At 42.2% G+C, this 22,042-nt stretch overlaps 1 protein-coding gene across 2 annotated transcripts; it reads left to right on the forward strand.

Annotated features, from left to right (window-relative positions):
* Positions 1-225: 225 nt before the first annotated feature.
* On the forward strand, positions 226-19,405 carry kdr (kinase insert domain receptor (a type III receptor tyrosine kinase)). Of its 2 annotated transcripts, none has more exons than XM_040129058.1 (30): positions 226-561; positions 1,530-1,623; positions 1,737-1,939; positions 2,282-2,403; positions 3,098-3,266; positions 3,437-3,576; positions 3,959-4,142; positions 6,021-6,138; positions 6,343-6,509; positions 6,612-6,768; positions 7,801-7,921; positions 8,058-8,169; positions 8,280-8,624; positions 9,143-9,289; positions 9,375-9,506; positions 11,184-11,290; positions 11,714-11,849; positions 14,744-14,848; positions 14,927-15,040; positions 15,368-15,456; positions 15,689-15,851; positions 15,960-16,051; positions 16,153-16,275; positions 16,364-16,475; positions 16,570-16,669; positions 16,767-16,872; positions 17,384-17,526; positions 17,631-17,697; positions 18,394-18,479; positions 18,620-19,405. In XM_040129058.1, exons 1-30 carry the CDS (start codon positions 495-497, stop codon positions 18,834-18,836), a joined length of 4,038 nt encoding a protein of 1,345 aa, XP_039984992.1. In that variant the 5' UTR covers positions 226-494; the 3' UTR covers positions 18,837-19,405. The 2 variants fall into 2 exon arrangements, with proteins under 2 accessions (XP_039984992.1, XP_039984993.1); XM_040129059.1 differs by having other exon boundaries at positions 3,101-3,266.
* The last annotated feature ends 2,637 nt before the right edge of the window (positions 19,406-22,042 follow it).

Genomic DNA, 22,042 nt, shown 5'->3' on the forward strand with positions numbered 1-22,042 from the left:
TAAGGTGTCAGCTCCGCACCTTTACAACTCCATAGCAGGGAGGTCAGCTCCAACGCTGCCCACTGACACTGAACATTCAAAACCGCAGGGCTACAGAAGCTTCCCTCGAGCACTCGGGTCAACGTTCAGTCTTTGTCCCTCCAGCGCGTCCACGAGTGCCTCCAGGGTCAGAGTAAGAGAGAGAGACGCTCCTCCCCTGCAGGCTGCCCGGCCGAAGCGCGTCTCTCCATCCTCAGCAGCAGCTCCAGCTCCATGGACACACACACACACACACACACACACTCTCACGGACAGAGCCGCACTTGACTCGCTGCTGATCCACGTCCGACGCTGCTTGTTTTCATGACTCTTCGGCGGGACAGACTCTCTCTGGAGTGGAGGAGAAAACACCAGGGCTCGGTGGATTAGTACTGAGCGTTTAGGATTACTCTTTCTGCAGGGAGGCTTTTTTGACAGTGGACTTTGATGAGGACTCTGTCCATGTCTTCGGTCGGATGATGGCTCAGGCAGTCTCCGTCATTCCAATACTTGGCATTATTCTTAAAATCGGTTGTGTTGCTGGTAAGATAAAAAAAAAAAAAAAAAATGCTTATCTAAGTCTTTCACCTTAACTATTGACTAAATTGAATGGCAGAATTAAGTAGCTTCGTCATATAGAAGTTCGTAGCCAAAGGACATGCTCCCAGCCAGTTTTGACTTTTCTGTCAGTTTAATGTGGTCCTCAGTTGTGAGCATGGGGACAGACTCGTGGTCTTTCACGATATTTTTGGGGTTTATGAACAGTTGAGTCTTCACTGAAATAAATCTGAAATGTGAAGAATATGAAGAAGTACTGTAGTGTCAGCTAATCTCTGTTCTCATACAAGGACAAAGGGATATGTGGAGAAAAAGGAGGGAACTCTTTGACCAAAAAAATAATTAGTTACAACCAGTCATAATCCCAGTTTGTATTAGTTGAAGAATAAGGTTTGGCATTTTATTTAGGGGTCGTTAGGTTAAATTAAGACAGATTTCCTATAATGCCCACTTGGTCAGCTTTTTTTTTTTTTCATACAATACAATATGTGCTTTAGGGCCTCACAGGGAGGAGGTGGACAGCCTGTATCCTCAGAAACAGGAACCCCACCTACGCCACACTGTGCAGCGCTATTGAGCTTGACCCAGCCCATCTTCCCCTGCTTCCTGTTTTTACACAGCTCCAACATTTTCTGCAACAGTGGAAAAAGTAGTAGCCACAGAGCAAGTTACGAAACACATCCCATACTGGAGACTTTTTTTTTTTTTTCTTTATTGTACTTTAAGTTTTTACCCTGTGCTTTTGATCTGATTTCATTTCCATGAAATTTTCCATTACATTTTTTTTCCAGAACCACACTGTGTGCGGAAACAATAGTGATGTGACATCTGCCCCCCTTTATGTAGTTATTACTTGTTAGGGACAAATAAGACTGACGTCATCACTCCTGATTGTGCTTGTCATCAGTCTCTGCTGTGATTGACTTGTGTCATTGTGTTATTGATCCCTGCAGCCATTGAACTGCGGTTTATGCCTGATCCACCAACGCTTAACATCTATGGCATTCACAGGATGAACAAATCAGACAACCTAGAACTAACATGCAGGTATGTGTAAATGTACCTTACTGCATTCCCTCCATCCACTGACCCATCCATACATGCACATACATGCACAGTGTATCAACAGATCATTTATAATTGTCCGACTCTTCTGGCAGAGGTCGCCAGTACTTGAGGTGGTCGACTCCTCCTACAAGCACTCGCTTCTCCATCAGTGACTGCAGCGGATCGGGACTCTTCTGCACATCCCTGAGGATCTCCAACGCAACTGTCAATGAAACTGGACAGTATCGGTGTTCCTACAGAGACCTGAAAGTCGAAGATGGCAAGACTTCAGCTGCGGCTTATGTGTTTGTCCATGGTATAACTCATTTCAACCTTATTTTGGGGGTGGCAAATATACAGTGGCTGAAGTGATAGCGGTGACAATATGGTGCTGTGTTTTGTTGTGATGCTGGGTTATGATATAAACGTGATATAAATATATATATATATATATATATATATATATATATATATATATATATATATATATATATATTTATTTTTCTTAAATAATACACTATGGTTCACAAGACTACTCTCAAGTCAGAGACCTAATTTAAAGGTCAATTAGCTCCAACCTGTCCACCTCCCTGCTATGTCCCTGTCCTGATTTAATTTACACACAGATCTGATGTTTGTGTATGTGTTTTGATCTTAGATTACAAGGTGCCATTTGTGCCATCTGAGAAAGAATATGAGGTGGTGTTCATCCGTGAAGGAGAGCGGGTGGTGATACCGTGCCGAGGCTCGGTGGAGAATCTCAACGTTACACTCCACACTGTAAGGAAGAGTTTCTTCTGTTCCCTTCATCTTCTGCCAAGGCGTAGCAGTCATTAAACCATTTGGTTTTAAATCATAAAAGGTTTCATTGTTTTATATTAATGGGCCCTACGTTTGGGGCACATTAATATAAATTAATATTATACCTCAATTATGGCAATAGTGTTGCATTTCTATAAAGTTAGGGGACTCAGAAGAGTCCGATTTAAAAAGGAATGGCCAAAATCAAAGCGAAAAACGACAAGATATTTTGATTTTTTTTGTCCCTGCTCCGGATCAAGCTCCCTAAACACTGGATCCTGCATTTCCCAAAATGCAACCAACAGCATCATTTCAGTTGACCCTTGATGCCTGGTCAAACTCAATGCCCATGCTTTCTGTTCTACATTTTTGGTACATTTTTAGTAACTGGTGGAATGCCCCTTTAAAAACATGGAAGTGAGAGGTGAGACAAAATGAAGTTTCAAGCTAGCATACTGAAAAACATTCTCAGGAGTGATATCAGTTCCGCTGTAATCTGTAACAGCTGCTGATTATCTCACACCAGTTTACATACTCTAACTCTTTTATCTAATGCGACGTTTGAAAAAGTAATGATTTCGTATTTACGTAATCAGATAAGCTTGCTCGTGTGAAAAAATTGGTGTTTTTTCCAATTCTTTGTTCAAAATCAGTACATTTCTGTGTCTGTCAGAAGTATCCAAACAAGGAGCTGCAACCAGATGGGAAGGATTATCTGTGGGACGCTAAGACGGGTTTCACTGTTCCCAGTTACCTGATAAGCTATGCTGGCGTCGTGTCCTGCCAGACTCGTATTGGAAATGAGACATTTAAGTCCCCTCTCTACATTGTGGCTGTTGTCGGTAAGATGGAAAAAGATTCACACAGCAAAATATCAGTTGTAATTCTGCTTGTGTGTGTGTGTCTGAGAGAGAGTGAGACACTAGGTGGTGCAGAGAGAGAGAGAGTCTGTAGTCTCAGGAGAACAATACACCGCCGACTGACTGCCGTGTCTTCCCTCCCTTTTCCGCAGGATACAAGATATATGACCTCACCCTGACCCCGGCGCAAGTGAGGCTGTCTGTGGGGGAGCGGCTGGTGCTCAGCTGCACTGCCCACACCGAGCTCAATGTGGGCATCGAATTCAACTGGACGCACTCTGGTCAGGCCCTGGTCAGTGCCCAGTGGTGCTTTCTGCTCTTCCTCTGTGAGGATTAACGTCCTCGTATACCTTTAAAGAAGTCGTGAAAGGATTCAGAGAGAAGCAAGAAGTTCTGTTTCCCACTTCCAGTTGACCTTGCACATATTCCTCACTTCCTGCTTTTAGGGATCCTTCAGTTTGTCTCTCTACCAGGTCAATGTGCAAAGATGAGCAGATGTGTTTTTGATCTGCTGACTTCTTACATAAGAAAAATTGGCGTGGAGATCTAACACCAATATTTGGTTACTTCTGTCTCTAAGAAAAAATTTCCACACTCCATTTTCACAGTTATTTTGAAGTGTCCACATGTGCTCTGTGTCACCTTTCATTTCTGATGTCTCTCCCTAATGCCAGACCTCAGTGAATGGTTCGAGGCCGACCCACGCGACGCCCCACAAGAAGAAGCTGTGGAGCTCTCTGGAGCTGTCCAACACCCTCATAGTGGAGAATGTGACGGTCGATCACAGTGGAGAATACACCTGCACTGCGTCCAGTGGGCAGATGGAGAAGAGTGCCTCAGCGGTTCTTAAAGTGTATGGTAGGTGCACTCAAGACACAGTGCTGCTGTTGTAGACGGCCGTGTCCGTGCTCAGAGTACAGTTGTGTTGGTGAATAACATTCTTAAGACATTTTGATAAATTACATCCCCCCATCCAGGAACTTTTCCATGCTATAAAAGCAATAACTAATGAAAACTTCATCAGAAATCCGAGGAATAGGGTTTTCCCCTTTAAAGACAGCTAGGGGTTGTGATGTGTTAACTGGATCCAAGAAAAGTTGCACTCATTCTACAGTCATTCTGAATTTTTATGGCTATTGCACCTTTATATCAAATATAAATTCTTTCCCTGTGATTCAGCCTGACATACTGAATGTTCTACACTGTATTCGGACACTGTGCTATTGTCGAGAACGTGATATAAAGTTATGAAAGTTTGACAACTGCTGTTTGGCCGGTAAGTTGCGATGCTGCAATGATACCATTTGCTATTTTTCCATGAATTACTGTGGATGAAGAGACCGCCTGTGTGGTTGGAACTTTTTTTCCAAATAGTTTTTCCCCTCACTTTTTTTCCTCCTGGATGTTTCCAATGGAGCCCTGAGACTGATTAATCGAAGGTTATCAGACAGGTCAAAATATAAATGATTCAATCAATATATAATAATTATTAGTCGAATAATAAAAAAACATTTGTAAAAAGGAATATCAAGGTTTATTCTTTTAATTTAACCTCCAGTCAGTTGATAAAAAAGCGAAAAGCTTTTTACATTCTCCTTATTTTTTTCTCTTTCCTAAATTCAAATTGGTTTCATTCTTTTGTTTATTTTTCCCTGGCTCAGTTTTCATTTTTCAAATCCACGATTTGTTTGGTTCTTGGCACACATTTGATCATTTATTCATTCCCTATTTTCCCCCAAGCAAAATTTCCCTTTTTCCTTATGCTTGTGTTTTTGCTGAAAACACTGTAAAAACACTGGTGGCTAGCTGCGTAGCTAGGTCGCTAGCTACCAAGTTAAAGCTAAAATAAGCAAGAGAGATAAACAGAGAAGTCAAACAAATCAAATTTTTAATTAATTCTGTAAACTGATTGGTCGTAAAGGAAAGAATAAAAACCAACTGATCAGAGGTTAAAGGAAATGTATAAAGCTGTATAGTTTAGTGTAGTATAGTTTTTTTTACAATACATTTTTTTTATATAACTCATCTATTGATGTTTTCAGTTATATTTTTGACTTGTTTGTTTTTGATTTGTAGAAGTTTGTTAGTGGAACTGGTGAAACCACATACAAATAAACTAGCTCCTACAGTTCTGACTGAACTGTCTCTATTGTATATGTGTGAAGATTAGATTTTGTTTTTAAATAGCTGTCAGCGGTGGTGCATGTCCATTTTGCCAACAGTTGGTGGACCTGTCTGTTGCACTTTTCACCAAGTGGGAGATACTGTGAGTGTCAGAAATTTCTGAGGCTGATGTGAACTGTTTCTCCCGTTCGTCTGCCTGTAGTTCAAATGATATGACGTTAACATGGCATAAATGCTCATGCTGGGGTACCTGTTTGCTACGTAAGATATCATCACCTTACCTTCCTTAAAAGAATACAGTTCACTTAGCTAAAAAAAAACGTGGATATGAATTAAACCAACAGAAAATCCACAGGAACTTGGTTGTAGAGTTAGATACATAGATACTCCTTTCACTATGTGAGATGTATATATATTTACATATATTTATTTATTTTTTCTTACCGCTTTATGTCTCAGTGTAGTTACTAGGTGATGTCCTGAGGTTTCTGTTGGTTTTTTTTCTATGTGAGCTTGCCAAAGCAAATTCCTTTCAGCCATGTTGACTGTACTTTATACTGAAATATTGTTGATTTGTGTCCCTAACAGCGTTTTGTGACTTTATTTTTCCAGAAAAGCCCTTCATTGATATGAAAGAGCCATGGATGAAGGTTTGGGAGGTAAATGTGGGAGATCAAACTACCCTGATCCCTGTCAAGTACTCAGCCTACCCAGACCCCAGCTTTAGATGGTATGTTCACAGTAGAACACTAATACTAGTACCAGTTTGTCATACAGTTAATCAGCGTACTGTATAGCTCTGGTGACATGTGAGAAAGTTCTAGTCCACATGCTGAAGACAGAATTAACTTTCCATCTTGATCTTCTTACATTCATGTCGTTCCAGATACTGTTACGGATTGCTTTGTGAAAATACTTTCCTCTGTCTGCCCAGGTTAAAGAATGGCCAACCACTGAAGGATGACTACAGAATAAAACAGAGAAATGATGCCCTCGTCATCCGTGGAGTCACAGAAATGGATGCAGGGAATTACACAATGGTCCTGACCAACAGGATTACTAAAGAGGAACACAGACGCTCCTTCCAGCTGCTGGTCAATGGCATGTTTTCCCTTTTCTTTCTCTTCTCTTTTTCTTTCTTGAGCTGCCTGACGCTATTGGTCAAGAGACAGTGGCGATAACTGTTGATGTCTTCTTCTACAGTGCCTCCTCATATCATTGAGAAGGAAGTGGCAGTGGACACTGATGTGTACCCGTTTGGCAGTAGCCCCATTCTAAGGTGCACCGCTCGTGGATTTCCCACACCTGCACACATCCAGTGGCAGTGGATGTCCAAAGAGGACTGTCCAGAGGTCTTTGTGTAAGTCGACTTTCTTCAGTGTGTGTGTGTGTGTGTGTGTGTGAGTGTGGGCGACGGAGAGAGAAAAAGACAGAGAAAAAGGGGGGACTTCCTTTTGTGTATGCACGCAGTGTTCACATGCCTCTCAGTCACGCATTGTCAACAGGTTGTTGATTTAGAGAGGAATAGCTGCTTTCGTGATGTTGATCAAAAACAAGAGAAGAGACAATGAGGGTGCTCTCAGACCTGATGCAGATCAGCGGATGTGATTCACGGTCTTCACAATGTCCATTTTTAGAAGGAAACCAATTATTCAGACTCAGAACGTGTTTACTAATATTGTAGAATCAGACATTTGTACTCCAATCCATGTCCTCTCTGGATCAGTTGTTTAAGATAGCAGCTCTGTCAGTGCAATATACTGTACAGGACAGACAGGAGGTCTCAGCGGTTACGCAACAGGTATGCGGTGATTTGACGAGTGTTGATAGAAAGGAGGCGGTGTACATGGCCGCGTTCACCATCAGCAGGTCCCTTATCTTCTGCCTTCACATCAGAGCACTTCCTCAGTCCTGCACTACGTTTCCTGTTGTTCTCATCTTGCTCTCTGTCAAAAAAGAGCTTCTTCCTGCAGGAACTACGTCTCTTCAATCACACTTTCTTCCCCTCATTATCACGTACACAGCTTCGCAGTCTTATTCGACCAAATACGCAGTTTTCCTGTATATTTTCCTGTGATTTTGACTGACAGCAGTTTGCTGTGTGTCTCCACTAAAAAAAAATTGCAAAATGTAGTAAAAAGAATAACGAAGCTCACCTATTTTTGCAAATCGAAGCATGAAAAACAAGTACATAGCTATAATAAGTAAATAAATGTCTTTATTTGTCATTTGTCAGGGGTGATAAGTATTTGGTGTATTAGAATGAAAAAGAAACTTCTGGTACCTATACAGCAATTTGCACAGTTGGTGAGGAAATCTTTTCGAAAGTATCATAGTGACATATTTTAGTTTGACATATTTTAGCTGGTTTTTGTTCATTTTTGTCCAACAGGTCAGGGCTGATCAAGTCTGAGATACAGCTGAAGGAGTGTACAGGTTGGAGAGATATCAGCAACAGCACTGGTCACAACCCTGTAGACCGAATTACGACAGACACTGATCATGCCCAGAAGGTAAATAATTCCTCTTGATTACATGCCATTTACCCCGCAGCCAGCCACCATAAGAATCCTATCAGATAAATGTGGATGTTGCATTGCATCTGTTTATTGTATCTGTATTTAACGTGCAAAGAGTGTGTTTCCATAGAAAACTGTGAGCTCTTTGAAGATGCAGAAAGCTGAGGCCCATGCCCTCTACAGATGCATGGCTGCCAACAAAGTAGGAGAGGATTCACGCATCATCTTTTTCCATGTGACACGTGAGCACTGTGCTTTTTCTTTCTTCTTGTTTCATGTGGGCTCTTTCCGTAATCATTTCAGTGTTCTTCATGTCTGTTCTCATTCTTGCTTGTGTGTCCATCTCTGTTAGGTGGCCTTGAGGTAAGTGTGTCACCATCCAACGAGCCCTTAGAGGAGGACCATGTAGTTTTGAGGTGTAAGGCAGACAGGCTCATCTACAGAAACCTCACCTGGTTCCGTGTGGCCAACATCTCCGAGTCAGAGCAGGTGCCGTCGGTGCAGCCCTGTCGCTCCCTGCCGTTGCAGCGGAGGCCCCTTTCGCAGGCAGTGCTGTCCAGCCTGCAGGGCACCAACGTAACCCTGGAGCTGCCGCTGCCCAACGCGTCCCGTCGGGATGAGGGTCTGTATGCCTGTCAGGTGGAAAACATCAAGACTGGGGAGAGAACCTGCCTGCTACGCCGGCTCTCTCTCAGAGGTAACAAAAATTTACAATTCCCTTTTTGTGTTTGAAAATATTGTGCTATTCAGGACCTACAAATCAATTATTCACATAGAAAAACCATAATTCAATTGTATAGGACACATCTCTCACAGAGTTGTGCACTGCAAAAACAAAAAAACACTTTTTTTGGTCATATTTTCAATCTCAGAAGTGGAGTTTATTGCCTGAAGAGTGAGATTATTTTACTTGCACTGTTTTCACATTTAAGAAGCTGTAAAAAGACAAGTTTCACTATCTTTAAAAAAAGGCAGAATGCACTCTATGAATATTAAGATCATGAAGAATATGCAATAATAGAAAGAGAAAGTATGAGTAATGTATTATTCTGCAGGTATTAAGAGTGGATGATAAAACATGATCATTTCAGTGTCTAACAACATCAACTGATTCTATCAGATGTTTAAAATGAGCACGTTTAAAAAAGTTAAAAAAAAATGACATTAATATTTTTCAGTGTGATGAAAATGAATCTTGTTTGATTCTGATTTTAGGTCTTGAGGCGGCAAGGATTCTTAATAATTTAACCGACCAAAAAGTTAATGTAAGTGCAACGATTACTCTCCGCTGTGATGCTGCTGGGACACCAAACCCAGTGGTGGTGTGGACCAAAAACAACCACACTGTGGTGGAGGGCTCAGGTGAGACATGCGTGGCTTTTCGAAGAAAACTGACTCACTTTCACGAGTTGACCCCGCTGTTAAAAACACTGTGCGTTGCTTTCAGGCGTGATTCTGAGCCAGCACAACCACATCTTGACCATTCAGCGTGTGAAGAAGGAGGACAATGGTCTATACACCTGCAGTGCCTGTAACAGCCTTGGCTGTGACACCTTACAGGCCTTTTTGACGACTGAAGGTCAGTCCCTGCTTGATCTGGATCCAAATCATGCTACTTATAAGTGAAATAAAGCAATGTTTAATGAAGGAACATTTCCTGTTTGCTGATAGTACGGATAGATTATGAAAGAATGGGCACAGAGATGTAAAAGGCCCCCCAACCCTCTTACATAAGGGCAAGACGCCCAAAACGAAAGAAAGTATGGGCCGAATCCTTTGTAGTCATAGTTTGTACTTTTGTGTCTCTCTGTCTCTCTCTCTTTATGTTCCACTTTGTAGTCATTTGATTGACTTTCCAACAAGAAATGTTAACAGCCGCTTTAAACCGTGACTCTGGCACGGGGGCCTCCTGACCCTTTGGGCCTTTGGGCCTGTGCCCGATAGGTCCGTTCAGTATGACTGACTATAAAGAATAGTTCATAGTTCATGCAAGTGAGTTTAGTCTTAACCTCATTGCAAAACCCACAATATGCACAAAGACCTTATATTTATATCTGGCCTCAAGGTTTTACATCACACATACAACATTTTTGATATCAAAGATGTAGAGTAAGAATAACTTTGCTTCCGCATGACAGGAAGTTGTTCCAGTTAGCGCACATCCTCCTGGGAGTTTCTAAATCTAAAACAATGAGGAGGCTTCAGGACAAAGGGAGAGGCCAGCCCTGCCCCAGCTCCAGCCTCTGCTCTCCTATCCCCCCTTTTCTGTCCTGAAAACAGGGACACAGTGACAAACAAACAAATTTGCTAACTAGAACCAGGGCCTACGTGACCTGGGCCCCGCCAGGAGAATGCAGACCCAGTTACAGTAGCTCCCTGCTCTGCTAACGAGTTGGGTGAACTGACAAGTAAATCTCTGTATGTGAAGGAGTTTTGAGTGAAACAAGCACAGGCAGTAGCTCTGTGGCTTCTTTTGGACTTAACAAAAAGATGTATGAATTAGCTCAGATGAAGTTATAGTCTGATATTTATGAGATCAGATGCCTGACTGTCCGTCAAATCATTTACATGCTGCCAGAGGCACAAGGCCGGGCATGGCAAATGAAAGCCATCTTTGTGACATTACGACTTGATTTTTTAAAAACATTTTTTTACAATAAATTTTACGAGGGAAGAATGCATCTGTGATTAGAAAAAGTTAAAGAGCCCCTCATTTTCTCCCCTAAAATTCAGACTACCCACCTTTGAGAAAAGAAGAAAAAAATACATCACCCTCTCCTCGTCTGACCCTCTCTTTCCCCCTAATAATTTTTTGTCCCTAAACTGAATTGTTCATTGCAGCATGTAGTTTCACATTACTATGGCTCTGATAGGTGTGTTTAACTTTTCCAAGTTGTCTTTGGCAGTAGTCGTTGGTGCTGACTACTGACCATTTGTTATGACTAGATAAAATATCAGTTTGCTTACAGTCCAGATTCCAACAGTCTCCTTCCTCCAACCAAAACACAGACATATACATACACTTGTACATGCCAAAGACAAGGACAAACCTGTCTGAACTTTACGCAACACTGCCAAGGCATGTCATTAAAATTATACTTGATTTTCCCATGTGACTGTCCCATTTTTTTTTTTGAAGAAGAAGAATGAGCCAAAAAATGTGTCAAATTAATTGTATGATCTGTTCGTTTGACTCTTTTTATTATAAGGTTGTTTGTGAATACTTCTGCAAATCACATTGTTGTGTTTATTCTAGGTGCAGAGGAAAAGACTAATGTGGAACTGATTGTTCCTATCGGGTCAGTGGTCATCGCCATGTTTTTCTGGTTACTGATCGTCTTCGTCATCCGTGGAAGAAAGAGAGTAAGAACTTCCTAGTCCTCATCCTCATCCTCCCTCTGTCACACTTTTCCTTCCTCGGATTTTCCCTCCAGTTACACACAGGGGACCCGATAATGACTAGAAAAATTGCAGCGAAGACACACACATACACGAGCACACACACTGTGGGTTTGTACGACTGATTAGAAGCGACTGGTCTGGCTCTCAGTGGCTGCTCTCCTTTGTATCCAGAAAACAACAGGACCACTTTCTGCTCCCATAAGTCACGTAAACCCGCAGCACTGGTTGGGGCCCCTTTACTTGAGGGGCAACAGAGTTACTGGAAAACTGCTATACAGTCTTTAATTTAGTGAAAGGGGAAAACCGTGACAAAAAGCAGCTCATTAATTCACACATTACATCTCTGCCTATGTCTAATTTTTTATCGCTCTATCACTGTTTCAGCCAAATGGTGGGGATCTGAAGACGGGCTACCTATCAATGATCCTGGACTCAGAGGACATGCCCATGGACGAGCAGTGTGAAAGGCTCACGTATGATGCTAACAAATGGGAGTTTCCTCGGGACAGGCTGAAGCTAGGTGAGACATAAATCTGATTCAATCCAGGAAGTACTGTATGCAGTTTTTGTACTTGTGACAACAAGCATCTGCACTGCTGAAGTGTCCTTTAGCAAGACACTGAATCCCTACACATCCCTGAAGAGGTTATAAATGATCACATCACAATATGCTGAATGATAGTTCTATTTTTCAGTTTTTTCTTTATTTCTATTTTCGTTATTTTCTTTTAGTGATATGCCTGTTTTTTAAATTATTTTTAGCCAACCAAGTGGATCAGTCCTAGGGATGGCAATGTCGGTCTGATGGCTGGTTGCTCTACCACTTTGGTCCAGACTGAAATATCTCAACAACTCTCAACAACACCCTAAACTAAGATGGTGAAGATAGTAAACATGAGATAAACATCAGCATTTTAACATTGTCACTGTGTGAATTTGAGTATGCTGACATTAGCAGGTAGCACAAAGCTAAAGTTCAGACTCACAGAGCTGCTAGCATAGCTGTGTAGTCTTGAAAATAAAGAAATAAGTAACAACAGACAGAAATTCACGTACAATAGGATTACTGCAGTGATTCAAAAATAGTATATCTTTTACCCAAGTGGGTAACTTACTTCTGCAGTTACCAGAGGTTGTGTAGAAAGAGTAGCTTGGTAAATTTGAAAAATTAGAGATTATGATTAAGTAAGAAAAAAGATATAAATATTCGATAGGAACCCACTAAAATTAGCCAGTTGTAACATTCACCACAAACTTGAGGGGGAGTAAAAACTATCTAGCAAATGAGCAGATAAGATGAAATAGAAAGCTAAAAGAGATGGATAAATGGTTTAAATATCAAACTTCTGCCACTCCAAGCAGTAACAAAACTTGACCACAGCTACAGTTCTAGGATCATTTTGTCCTCTGTGAGAACAAAACTAAGGCTATGTCCGAAATCACTTCCTACTTACCTTATACACTCACCAAGCACTTTATTAGGAACAGTTGTACACCTGCTTATCGATACAATTACCCAGTCGGCCAATCATGTGGCAGCAGTGCAAAGCATCAAATCCTGCAGATACAGGTCAGGAGGGTCAGTTACTGTTCACATCAAACATCAGAATTAGGAAAAAGATGAGAGCTCAGTGACTTTGACTTTGATTGTTGGTGCCAGACAGGCTGGTTTGAGTATTTCTGAAACTGCTGATCTCCTGGGATTTTCACACACAACAGTTGCTAGAGTTTTACTCAGAATGGTGCCAAAAACAAAAAAAAAAATTCCAATGAGCAGCAGTTCTGTAGGCAGAAACGCCTTGTTGATAAGAGAGGTCAGAGGAGGCCAGACTGGTTGGAGCTGACAGAAAGGCTGCAGTAACTCAAATAACCACTCTTTACAACTGCGTTGATCAGAAAGGCATCTCGGAATGCACAACACGTCGAAAGCTTGAGGTGAATGGGCTACAACAGCAGAAGGCCACGTCGGGTTCTGCTCCAGTTAGCCAAGAACAGAAACCCGAGGCTGCAGTGGGCACAGGGTCACCATTACTGGACAATTGACGACTGGAGGAATGTAGCCTGGTCTGATGAGGCATGCAGATCGAAGGGTCAGAATTTGGTGTCAACGGCATGAATCCATGGACCCAACCTGCCTCGTGTCAACGGTCCAGGGTGGTGGTGGTGGTGTAATGGTGTGGGCAATATTTTCTTAACACATCCTGGGCCCCTTAATACCAATCAATCATAATTTGAATGCCACAGCCTATCTGAGTATTGTTGCTGACCATGTGCATCCCTTTATGGCCACAATTGACTCATCTTCCAATGGCTGCTTCCAGCATTATAATGCTCCATGTCACAAAGCAAAAGTCATCTCAAACTGGTCTCATGAACATGACAGTGATTTCAGTGGTCTCCCCAGTCACCAGATCTGAATCCAGTAGAACACCTTTGGGATGTGGAAGAGCGGGAGATTGGCAGTGTGAAGGTGCAGCCGACAAATCTGCAGAAATTATGTGATGCAGTAATGTCAACATGGAGCAGAATCTCAAAGGAACGTTTCCAACATCTTGAACTGAGGCTGTTTTGAGAACAAAGGGAGGCCTTACCCAGTATTAGTATGTTGTTCCTAATAAAGTGCTCAGTGAGTGTATGAGTACTACATTTACTGCCCGCTATTTTATTTGAGTGTCTGAATTCTGAGTGTGTAACTGTATCTACAATATATATTGACCGCAAAAATTCCACAAGGGGTCGAAAAAAGTAATGTTCACGGCATGTACAGTACTTCTACAGTACTTGATTTCAGACATAGTCTAAGACTCTACAGCCATGCTATCGGCTCTGTGATGCTACTTGGGTGCAGTTAAATGCTAACATCAGCAAGCTAAGATGCTCACAGTGACACTGCTAACATGCTGATCTTTGACAGGTATAATGTTAGCCATGTTCAACCTCTTAGTTTGGCATGTTAGCAAGCTAACGTTTACTAATTATGCGACAGCTGAGGCTGTTGGGAATATCACAAAGAATTGGACAATGAACATTTTGACCTGATGATGGTGCTGGATGAGAAGTCAGGGTATTGCCACAGTTCATCATTACAATTCATCGTGAGGGTAACACTAAGTCTGTACCAAACTTCATTGCAATCCATCCAACAGTTGTTGACACTTCTCACTAAAAATTTTAACCTCTTGTTTGCGCTAGAGGAAAAGTCAGGTGATCACAAAGTCAGTAGGATGTGTCATCTGTTGACAATGGATGTGAAAATGTAATGGCAATCTATCCTGTGGTTGTTGAGATATTCCAGTCTAGACCAAAGTGGTGGGCGGATCACTTTGATATAAATATTGGACAAAAATAGACAACAATATCTGCACTGATGATGTTGCTTGCAAGTGTCTTCATGACAAATGCTTTGCATTAAAGGTGAACCGCTGGGACGAGGAGCGTTTGGCCAGGTGGTAGAAGCAGCCGCCTTTGGCATCGAGAAAGCTACCACGTGCACCACTGTTGCAGTCAAGATGCTTAAGGGTGAGTATTTTGTCCTCCAGTACAGACAATGAAAACCTCCAAAAACACATAACTTAAACTTATCTCTCTGTGTTACAGAGGGAGCCACATCTAGTGAGTACCGCGCCTTGATGTCAGAGCTGAAAATTCTCATTCATATTGGACATCATCTCAATGTTGTCAACCTGCTGGGAGCCTGTACAAAGCCTGGGGGTGAGTCATCATACAAAACGCGTCTGTACTGTACTTCATTACCTTTTCCCTTTTTGTGTTCCAAGCATGCAGCGCTCCGGACTAATTTTCTTCTTTATGAAAGCTAGGGATGGAACTCTAAATATGTTCCCTGACCTAATTACAGTTCGCCTTCAATCAGTTATCTGTGTTCATTTGGTGGGGCTTATATTTATTTTCCTTTCTCTCTAATATGCCTTAAACTTCTCATTAAATCAGCCTCTAGATGTCCTCTGTGGTCCTGTAGTGTGTAGTTGTGAGTTGTTGATCTTGCTTTGATCCTTGACTTCCTCTTCCCTCTCTCCGCAGGGCCGCTGATGGTGATTGTAGAGTACTGTAAACATGGAAATCTCTCCAGCTACCTGAAGAGCAAGCGCGGAGAGTACAGTCCATACAAGGTAAATGATGTGTAACGCGCATGCAGCCCATAAAACGCAGCCAGCCCTCTGATGTGGTTATACTGCACATAGTCACATCATTGACCACAGACCATTACACAGCAATGTGCTCCAGTGCTGACCACCAGATTGTATCTAACATGGGCAAAACAATACATGCATCCTGAATATATTTTTATGATCTTTTTCCTAATTTTCTTAAATGATATCTGTGTTTTCCTGTTGTCAACAGAGGAAGCGGGTGGATAGCCAGAAGTGGGTGTCTACTGAGGAGGATGTGACCGAAGGGGATCTGGGTCTGGGGAAGATTGCCCGGCTGGACATCTGCACGGGAATGGCTGTCTGCTCCACAGCTGGAGACAAGGCTTCAGGCAGCAACATGGACACTCAAGAAGGTGCTGAAGACAACTCTGAATGACATGCTTTTCATTTTTTCACCCACTTCAATGCTTGTGCACACTTGGCACACATTTCTGATTGTAAAATGCATCATGTGACCACAGAGAGCTCAGATGAAGACCATCTGACCATGGAGGATCTCATAAGCTACAGCTTCCAGGTGGCCAAAGGCATGGAGTTTCTGTCCTCCCGCAAGGTGAAACTACAGTTAATTGCAGATCTGGCTTTAGAAAGATAATAATAATCACTCTGAAATCCACGAGAATGTAAATTCTCCTATTTCTGTTTTCTCTCTAGTGTATCCACAGAGATCTAGCAGCCAGAAATATCCTGCTCTCAGAGAACAATGTGGTGAAGATCTGCGACTTTGGCCTCGCTAGAGATGTCTACAAAGACCCTGACTATGTCCGCAAAGGAGATGTGAGTCCCCTAAACTGATGTATAGACTGTCAGTCACACTGTTAAGGGCATGTGAAGCAGTGAAATGTACATCTTCATCTTGCTCCAGGCCCGTCTGCCTCTGAAGTGGATGGCTCCTGAGACTATATTTGACAGGGTGTACACCACACAAAGCGATGTTTGGTCCTTTGGGGTCCTGCTCTGGGAGATCTTCTCTTTAGGTAAACCTAGTAGTCACTTGTATACACAACACTAGACACATAATGACCACTGTATACCTGTTATATAACCTACTGTATGTCATATCTATTACAGGGGCCTCTCCCTATCCGGGTGTTTGCATCGACGAGTCTTTCTGCAGAAGGCTTAAGGAAGGCACCAGGATGAGACCCCCAGAATACGCCACCACTGAGATGTGAGTGGAAAGTCACCATGATGCAGTTAAACTTATGACAGAAATATGACTCAAACTACTGTCTTATTATAATCCAATTTATCGTGTGTGTTCGTAGATACCAGACCATGTTGGACTGCTGGCTGGATCGTCCAACAGACAGGCCGACGTTTGCAGAACTGGTTGAACATCTGGGCAATCTGCTACAGGCCAGTGCTCAACAGGTGTGTGTGGGGGTCCATATATAACATTCACATTTCAGGTATCTTCATCACAGCTATAGTTCAACAGCAGAAAACATTTAAGCTCTCCAAAAAAAATGAATATAAAAAATAAATACAGAAGACACATCTGGTACATCTGCCGTACAGACTATGGCAAATGTACCAGTTTCTGCACCGAGCAGCCCGTATGGTCCATAATGCAATTTTGAATAAAGGCACACCAGTTCCCTTGCCAATATCTCTCACTCCCTATCTTTCATTATGCTTTTGTTAAGGCTGTCAGTGTTCCCTATCCACTCGCATAATGCACAGCTGATTCCAGCAAGTTCACACCCCTTTACTGAGTGTTGCCAAGTTGTTCTTGGAACTTTAGGAAGTCATTGTCTGAAGCTGAACTAGAACAAACTGATGCAAACTCATTATACCAGGAAAAGCTGGTATAATGAGCAAAAGGAAAAGTAATTAATGGAATATATTTGATATGACTGATTGATCATTTTTTGGTCTGCAGGATGGGAAGGACTACATCCCCCTGACAGCAGGCGAGGCAGAGGGATCTCCTGTGGCCCCTGACCCCAGGAGCCCCTACAGCAGACCTAAAAGTGGGGAAATCCTGGAGGCTCAGCTCCACTATGACAACCCGCGATCCATTGGGTCAGCATGATGATCTCACCTGTCACTCTGCACTTTTGCTAACCTTTCTAAATGTCAAAGAGCTCAGTGGTGAATCGTCATTCATTGACTTCTTCTGTGTGCAGACTGTCCCAGCAGACTGAGAGGTGCAGTCGGCCCCTCAGCGTGAAGACGTTTGAGGACATCCCTGTGGTGAGCGTCCTTGAATCAGGACAGCCAGTGCATACACCTCATTCATAAAACAGATGCACATAGATTTGATCTTACTTTTGTGCGATTCAGCAAAATTGTCTGAAATGTTCTTTTCTTTTTTACATTTTTTTAATCCGCCGAAGATTCCCTGCTGAAAGTTTGGAAATTAACTCATAGAGTTAATACTTCTATTATTTTCATGATTTTTTAAAGGAAGTTTGTCATGTAGCTTAGTGGAAAAGACAGCCTCATTGAACTAAGAACGAAACATGATTTGCTTGATATTAGATGATGTATGATGTAAAATAAGTCAGTCTTTGTAACGGATAAGTAATTGATTAGCTGAGAAAAGAAAATTAAGCAGCAAAAATTTTGATAATTAATCTTTTCAGTCATTTTTCAAGCCAAAAATATCAAGTATTTCCTAGTTCTAGCCTCACAGTTGTGAGGATTTTCTACTTTTTCAGCCTTATGTGATTGGAATCTAAATTTCTTTGGGTTTTGCACTTTGCACAAACTGTGATGGGCATTTTTTTCATAATTTTCTGACATTTTACACAAAAAAAGAGATTAGATTGATGATGAAAATAATCGTTGCAGCTCTAATTTGCAAACAAACAAAGGTGGAAAGTGAAGAATGTGAATGAGGCCCAACCCCCGGTGTTCATTTCAACTGTAACATCTGCACTTCTGCAGGGGGGTCACACAGACAGCGGTATGGGCTTCTCACCAGAGGAGGTGAAGGGTTTGAATCAACAGCTGCAAACCACACCCAACTTCAGGTGAGGTCTTAATAACCCACATTACATTGTACTCACTATCCCTCATATTTGGGAGCCAAAAATTCCTTGATTTTGTTGGTGTAAATCTAATTTTCAGTGTTTGTCATTGAAAATGTCCTCTCCCTGGTTTCGCTCTTTAGCCAGCTGCTGCGCTGTAAGAGTAAAGAGTCTCTGGCCTCGGAATCATCCAATCAGACGAGCGGATACCAGTCAGGGTACCACTCTGACGACACAGACACCCCAATCTATGCTAACGAGGAGGTGATCATGAAGCACAACATGCTGAAAAAGCCTCCGCTGCTCAAGACGCCTGACAAGTTCAACGCGGAGATCCGCTACAGCACGCCACCTGTCTGACCGCAAATATCCCTCCCCAGTAAACCCAATGTCCCTCAGTCTTTTCACTGTACAGTATTTGTTTACGTTCCGCTGGTATTACACTTTAAGAACAATGACAACACACGCAATACAGCTCCGTTCACTGTGGTGTTGAGATGTTTTTACAAGAGATAACTTAATAAGTCCTCAGACAAAAATGAAGGTTGTATGATACGTTTGTAAGCACAGCTCTCCTCGTACAGCCGGAGGAATGCTATCATGTTTACACAGCGAGTAAAAGGTCTGGGGCAGCCGAGACACGGGGACACGCCTACTTCCTGTGGCAAAATCCACCCACTTCCTCTAATGCAGGAAATGGCATCTGGAATTTTTAGATGATTGAATCAGCAAATGTTTTCGTTTTTCTTTTTACGCTCTCTTTAGTTGGCTGGTAAGGAGGCAGTTCCCTCAGCTCAATCAGAGCAATGTTTCCAGAGTCACATTTGTACAGTTCCTTTATTCATATAACTTACAGTATTTTATTGAAAGTGTATTACTAAACCTGCAATAAATGTAACTAGTTTTATAGAAGAAAAACACTCACAGATTAAGGCAGTTCTTGTGTGATGTTTTTTTTGTTTGACATGGAAAATCTGTCGTACTCATCACTATATGTTCATCACAAACACGATCCTCTGTCTGTTCCTTTGTATCATACATCTCTCATTTCCTTTCTCTGTGTCTTACGCGAAGAAGACAATACTTTCGCAGCCTTGGTCATTCGCTTTTTGTGTGTGTGTGTGTGTGTGTCCTATAGGAACAATGCCCCTTCCACCCATGGGTATTTTCTTATCTGTATTCAACTCATAGTGCCCATAATAGCCCTGCCAAGGCCAGTGTGGGCCAGTATGATAACAAAGCAAAGGGCACATTTCAAAAAACAGGTGTGAGGAAAACAACTCATCCAAATATGATTCTGGAGGCTCTTTTCCAACACTTCCATGACTTGCTTGACACCCACTCTACCACTTGAGAGCGGTAGTGTTATAAGTTCACTTGTTCTATGAAACAGTAGATGTTTAAGGGGTGTCACTGCAACCACCGAGGCTTGGCCTAAAAGCGTATTTTGTCTACAAACAAAGGACAACAAACTCGGCTAATTATAGCATATGAGAGAAAATAGCTCGCAGCGTCTGAGGAATTGTTTCCACACTTCCACACGTAACACTGGGGGTTAAATTTAGAAGCCCCCCCCCACCCCATTACCGCTGCAGGAGGCCAGAGGGGCAGCTTAATGTCTCTGTGGGTGTATTCAAGACAAGGACAGGGGATTTTGAAAACTAATGTTTCTAATGCAGCCTTGTACTAAAACTTGCAGCTTGAGCAAAAGCATAAATAGCAGACAGAAGGAACTTTTCTTGAGAAACAACCTGTAAATTTTAAGACAATAGGTCGTTAAGCTTTAAAATCACTGGGGTAATATTGCTAAAAAATTAAGATCACATCAAAAGATTTCAGTATTGATCATATCTCCTCCTTTCCCATGGATCATGGAATAACTGAGCAACAGTGACCTCTGCTGTGTGAAAGATGTCATTTTCCCTCTTTCCCGCAATTCAGCAGGTCAGGCAATTGATCAGTGGATGATATCTTTAAAAAAAAAAGGTGAAGCCGTCAGGTAAATATGAAAGCGTTACTTATATGAGACTTGCCTCATGTCACATTTTCTTGCTGGTGTGTTTAGAAGGCAGACACAGACACAGGACTTGTATCAGGGACAAAGGAATGACAAATCTTCCACTGCAGGAGCTCAGTCTAATTTCCTCAGAAATGAACAAACAGGCCAGAGGCATATCTCTGCCCCGGCAGGAAAAAAGTTGGCACTCACAAACACACGTCACCAGTTTCAGTGTAATAGTACACACTGAGCCATCCAGGCTGTCAGCCCACCAAACCCACAAGACAGATAAATAGGCAGACAGACTCTCCCCACAAACACATATGCATCTGGTAGCCGGTGCATGACTCTAACAGCTGTGTTAAATAACATCTGGTTTCAAACGAAATCAAATGAAGACATTTGGAGGATGTCTGGGAAACACAGCGGTGTAGGTAAGTATACAGATGTGATCACTGAATAAACTTTAAAACCGACACAAATTCTCACAAAGTACAGCTTCACTTTAAATATCGCCACATGATCTCACACAGGGATGGGGCAGAAGGATCATTTGGCGTTTGTTTTATTCAAACAACAACCCCCACCACTAAGTGGTAGTAACGCTCTAACATCAGTTCCCCAAGCTCTGCTAAAATCTGAGCTAACAAAGAGGCAGAACTGCAAGCAGGATCTCTTACGTCTCGTGATGGCACTCCCTAAAATGTACAAGCAACAATGCTGATAGTATGTGACATTTGTTATGTGAACGGGAATGAGACATGGTACGAGTGCCTTGCAGGATCATGTGCACATGAAATCTACCTTGCTCTTCCCAAACATCTGTCTAATCACGTCAGAACGGATTAGTTGCAATCCAAGACACATTTACAGACCAAAGCACACACATGCACACACAAGTATGGAGTTGAGAGATAGACCTGTGAAACTGTCAAATTTAGATCAGGGTGTCACTCAGAGATAACAAACTGGGACTTCCTATAACCAGGTTCTCTCATTGGACTGTCAGTTCACAAATGACTACCCAACCTGGCTGAAAAAAGAGAGAGAAAGTTAACTACTACCAGTCAACGCAGGGCTGAGCCGAATTTCTACTAGACTACCACACAACACACAGACACACAGACACACACTATTGATTTACTAGATATACTTATTTCACTGACAGGCCCGTAGCAGCTTTATCTCACATTCTTGTCATATGCCCCGGACTTTTAAAGGCTGCTTATACACGCCTGTCACTCACTTGCTGGCAGTCAAGATTGACTTCTGTGATACACGACAACAATTTAGTGGCAAATGAACTCCTGTGGCATTTGGAGGAAGGCGACGGAAGAAGTAGCCTGGCAGCGAATGTGCTTCTGAAATATTCTCAGACAAAAGCAGTAAAATGGAAAAAGAACCTGAAATGATTTCATGCCAAGAAAACCTAATACTTAGAGTATTAACGGAACCACAATAAACAAACAGTGATAACGATATGGTGTGCAGGGTGGAGTAAAGTGGATGATTTATTGCAGTCACCTGAGGCTAGAGGCTGACTGTGCGTTTGATTTTTTTCCACTGT

The sequence above is a fragment of the Xiphias gladius genome, chromosome 6 (assembly GCF_016859285.1).
Source record: "Xiphias gladius isolate SHS-SW01 ecotype Sanya breed wild chromosome 6, ASM1685928v1, whole genome shotgun sequence".
NCBI lineage: Eukaryota > Metazoa > Chordata > Actinopteri > Istiophoriformes > Xiphiidae > Xiphias > Xiphias gladius.

Excerpts from the sequence above, each read along its gene's own strand:
- kdr (XM_040129058.1), top strand. The coding sequence starts at position 495 with ATGATGGCTCAGGCAGTCTCCGTCATTCCAATACTTGGCATTATTCTT. Across the intron at positions 6,139-6,342 it reads CCAGACCCCAGCTTTAGATG|GTTAAAGAATGGCCAACCAC; the intron begins GTATGTTCACAG and ends CTGTCTGCCCAG. Across the intron at positions 8,625-9,142 it reads ACGCCGGCTCTCTCTCAGAG|GTCTTGAGGCGGCAAGGATT; the intron begins GTAACAAAAATT and ends TTCTGATTTTAG.